The 3,586-nt window shown below is 41.1% G+C and overlaps 1 protein-coding gene across 1 annotated transcript; it reads right to left on the bottom strand.

The window, feature by feature from the left end:
• Nucleotides 1-536: 536 nt before the first annotated feature.
• Nucleotides 537-3,143, bottom strand: LOC130744087 (uncharacterized). Its single transcript, XM_057596282.1, has 5 exons — nucleotides 2,829-3,143; nucleotides 1,443-2,341; nucleotides 1,130-1,362; nucleotides 737-1,014; nucleotides 537-620 (listed from the first exon to the last, which is right to left on the bottom strand). Exons 1-5 carry the CDS (start codon nucleotides 3,141-3,143, stop codon nucleotides 537-539), a joined length of 1,809 nt encoding a protein of 602 aa, XP_057452265.1.
• Nucleotides 3,144-3,586: the final 443 nt, after the last annotated feature.

The raw sequence follows: 3,586 nt of genomic DNA, 5'->3' as shown, positions 1-3,586 counted from the left end.
ACAAACTTCCACAAATAACCCCAAATCAAACCCTTGTGAGCCGGGTTTGATAACACTAAATATCTCCTTTGACTGAGCACATAAACTTCCAACAATAACCTAACTTGATCACAAAGTAATCAACACAAAGCTTCACAAAAACTGTCAAGTAACAGAACGTCTCCCGGGGACAAATGTCATAACACGATGTTACAACATCTTGTCCAAAAACTTGGCACACACAAACATTAGCTAAAATGCAGACAACCATAACAAGGGAACAAAAATCTCCCCCTTTGTCAAATTTTAGCTAATACCAATCACAACCATAAAGCTCTTTTCATCCAGCAGTATAAGAGCATCGGAACACGCCAAGGTAGCTAAAGAAACATATCACACATAGCTATTAACAGCAACTTTACACAATCAGAAATAGTCCAGAAGTAGTACTAAACACACAAGGCAGATCAGAGTGCACATCAGATAACCTTTGATTTGCATACAACCTTTACAGTAGATAAGAAACAACCAGAACTACTCTGCAAACCACAACTACACTACTCCCCATTATTAGCACAATTTGGCAAACGCTCAGTGAAGATCATATGAAGAAACCTATCCAGGAAATTGAGCCATAGTAGCTAACCAAAGTGTACAAAAAATATTGTAGAATTATTACAGACCATGAGAGAATCAGTCTTCAACAAATACATCCAAAACAAAAGAACTAAAAAACAACTTAAAGTGAAGCACTAACCGAGGCAGAACTGGTAGAACCGGTTACATCCTCCTTTTCTTCTCCATCAGACTCTTCTTCTTCTTTTTCAGACTCACTGTCTTCTTCTCCATTAGTTTCATATTGAGCTTCCTCTTCTTCAACAGCAGCAATTTCATCCTCAGCATTCTCAGCTTCCTCTTCAACCTTTTCTTCCTCATCAACAGCATGAACCCCAGTCAGGGCTTTGATCAGTTGATCAATATTAATTTTCCTCACCTGCAAGCCTGTATAGTGTCTTGTAGTGTCTTGGAAACTTCCTGCAATTCAGCCACAGTGTCTTGGTAGTTCCTCTAGCAACAGATAGCATAATGTCTGGAACATGTGGTCCAACAAACATGTGATAGTCAAATTTCAGAGGTTGAGGCTTCTTACCTAGAGGTTCATCAGCCCTCAGAATGATGGGATGTTGTTGCAAAATGAGCCTAAAGAGAACACAAGGAAACAAAATAGGCAGCTTCACAGCAAAAGAACCAACATGCTTGAGAGTCTGCTCATAAACAAGACTACCAAAATCAAAATCACCTCTTGTGCCAATCAGGTAAAGCTTTTGGCCAGGGGTGGAGTCACTCCAGAGAGATGTTGAGTAGCCATCTAGTTTGCAGTTCCTATTTTGTATAGCACAAGATACTTAGTAGTCAGCTTTCCATAGGGTAACGACCCTTTCTTTGGCCACTTCTTGACCAACTTCCCAGTAAGGGTGTTAGCAACCCTGTCCAAGTCAGACTCCTCATCAGTCACAGCATCAGGGCTTCTGCCCAAATAGGTATTGTTCACTTCAAGAGAGAAATCAATGTCTTTTCCTCTCACAAACATCTTTCTATACTCAGCACTATCCTCATTATCACAATCAGAGGGAATATTGACAGTGAATTCCCTTACCAGTTGAATAAAGCACTTACCAAGTCCAGTCACAGTCTTCATCAACCCAACCTGTTCAATAATAGTCATGATCTTAGTGTAGCTTAAGGCTTCTTCACTCAATTCTCTTTCAACAACAACTCTCCTCTGAAAAACAAATTTCCATCTCTGAGCAAACTCAGCAGAGTGGAAAGACACATTATTCATGGGTGCATCTGGAACATTCAAAGGAATCATCTTCCCCTTGACTCTCTTCTTTGAACTGGTAGAGATGTCTGGGACAACTTGCTCGACATCTGGTTTAGAGTTAGTGTCAGAAACATGTTTCCTCTTCCTTCCAGTAGAGGCAGCAACCTTCTCCTCTTTCTTTTCTTTCTTTTTCTTCTTCTCAGGAACTGGGACCTGAGATGCTTTTCGAGTCTTGGGGGTCTGAGCACCATAACCTTTTTTCTTCTTATTTGTAGTATTCTTGCTTGCAGAAGCAGTAGCATTTTTTCTTGCAAGTTTCTTGATTAGTTCTTTATCATCAGATTCCTCTTCTTCAGAGGCAATCAACACTGGTTCATTACCCTTTCTGGATAAGGTTTCAAGAGATTTCTCAGGGGGGATCTCAATAGAGGGAGTCTTCTCACTTGAAGAATCATGGCTTGCAACATCATAATCATCGCCCTCCTCTGCATCAGACTCATGAGAGTTCTTTTCAGAATTAGAATCAGGATCACGATCCTACTATGATTCAACATTTGGTGCGACATCCTGTGCAGTAGCAACATCAGCAAGAGTCTCCAATGTAATGCCTCGATTTCTCGAGTGTCACTTAGTAACAAATCATCATGAGTTTTCGAAAGAATTTTCGTCGGTTTAATTATAATCCATTAATTAGTGACAAAGACTCATTTTACCAAAAACCCTTAACTTCATTCGTAAATCATTTAAGATCAAACCGCGCGAATAAATACGAATTAACGAAATAAATGAAATGAAACCTGTAATTAAAAATAAAAGTACTATGGCAACACCCATGTGTGTAAAAACCAAGTATGGAAACCGTCAACTAAATTACAACTGAAAGAAATAATTAAACCTTGATAAAAGTTCAACAAAAATATAGAGTAATCAAAGTTCGATGTCTTCGCTCTCGGGTTTCCAAAGTAAACTACCCTCCAACTTAGTCTTCATCGTCACTGGAGATCTTAAAAAGCTCAACCCCAACTGAATCTTGGTTGCAGCTGCGCTTCTTCAAAGGTGGCTCAGCTACTGGCAGAGACTCTAGTGGAAGATCAAAAGAACCAAGACTGCAACAAGCATTCTCATCGCACCACCAATCCGGTGCTACAGGAACACGATTAGCCAACTCCATATGTTCATCAAGTTTGGGTTCTTCAACTGGCTCCTGAGCTGGAATCACAATTTGTTCCACTGGTGCTTGGACTTCAACAGGTACTTCCTCAGAAGGATCTGTCTCCACTGAAGCGACTTGTGAACCTACGTCCTCTGGGTAGTAAAACCTTGGTGGTGGATAAGGCATGATGATTTTTCCTGTTATCCGCTGAATCTCCACAATGTTCCCATGCTTGTCCTTTCCTGTGAGCTTGACATCGCCGACATAAACTCGGCGAATGGACTGGGCGAGACCCAAGGGTCCCTCGCCCAAGAGCGCCAGCTCAGGGTGATGAGCGGACCAAGGACTTGCGCCTCAACCCAGAGGCCCAATCGGCCCATTAGGAAGGGTTAAAGGCGCCAAACCCAACTCCACATCTATAAATAGGGGATGAATACCAATTGTAAAGGAATCTTAGCTCATTTGAGAGATAATAAGATTGAAATTCAGTTACTTTCTCTCTCTAAAGCGGTTACGCTCTTATTCTCTCTAGGAATCTCACATTACGTTCCATACACCCTAGGTACTATACCTCATCTCAATGTCCATGGATAGAACATTTGGCGTCGTCTGTGGGGAACGGTAGATTT

The sequence above is a fragment of the Lotus japonicus genome, chromosome 3, assembly GCF_012489685.1.
Source record: "Lotus japonicus ecotype B-129 chromosome 3, LjGifu_v1.2".
Taxonomy (NCBI): Eukaryota; Viridiplantae; Streptophyta; class Magnoliopsida; order Fabales; family Fabaceae; genus Lotus; species Lotus japonicus.
Note: the sequence above shows the minus strand (reverse complement) of the source record. Positions and strands in the feature narration are given on the sequence as shown.

Bases quoted from the DNA above. Each gene is read 5' to 3' on its own strand.
- LOC130744087 (XM_057596282.1), bottom strand. From the start codon at position 3,143: ATGCCTTATCCACCACCAAGGTTTTACTACCCAGAGGACGTAGGTTCA. The intron at 1,363-1,442 runs GTTGGTCAAGAA...TATACAAAATAG, and splicing joins GCTAACACCCTTACTGGGAA to GAACTGCAAACTAGATGGCT. The intron at 1,015-1,129 runs GTAAGAAGCCTC...GCTGAATTGCAG, and splicing joins GAGGGCTGATGAACCTCTAG to GAAGTTTCCAAGACACTACA.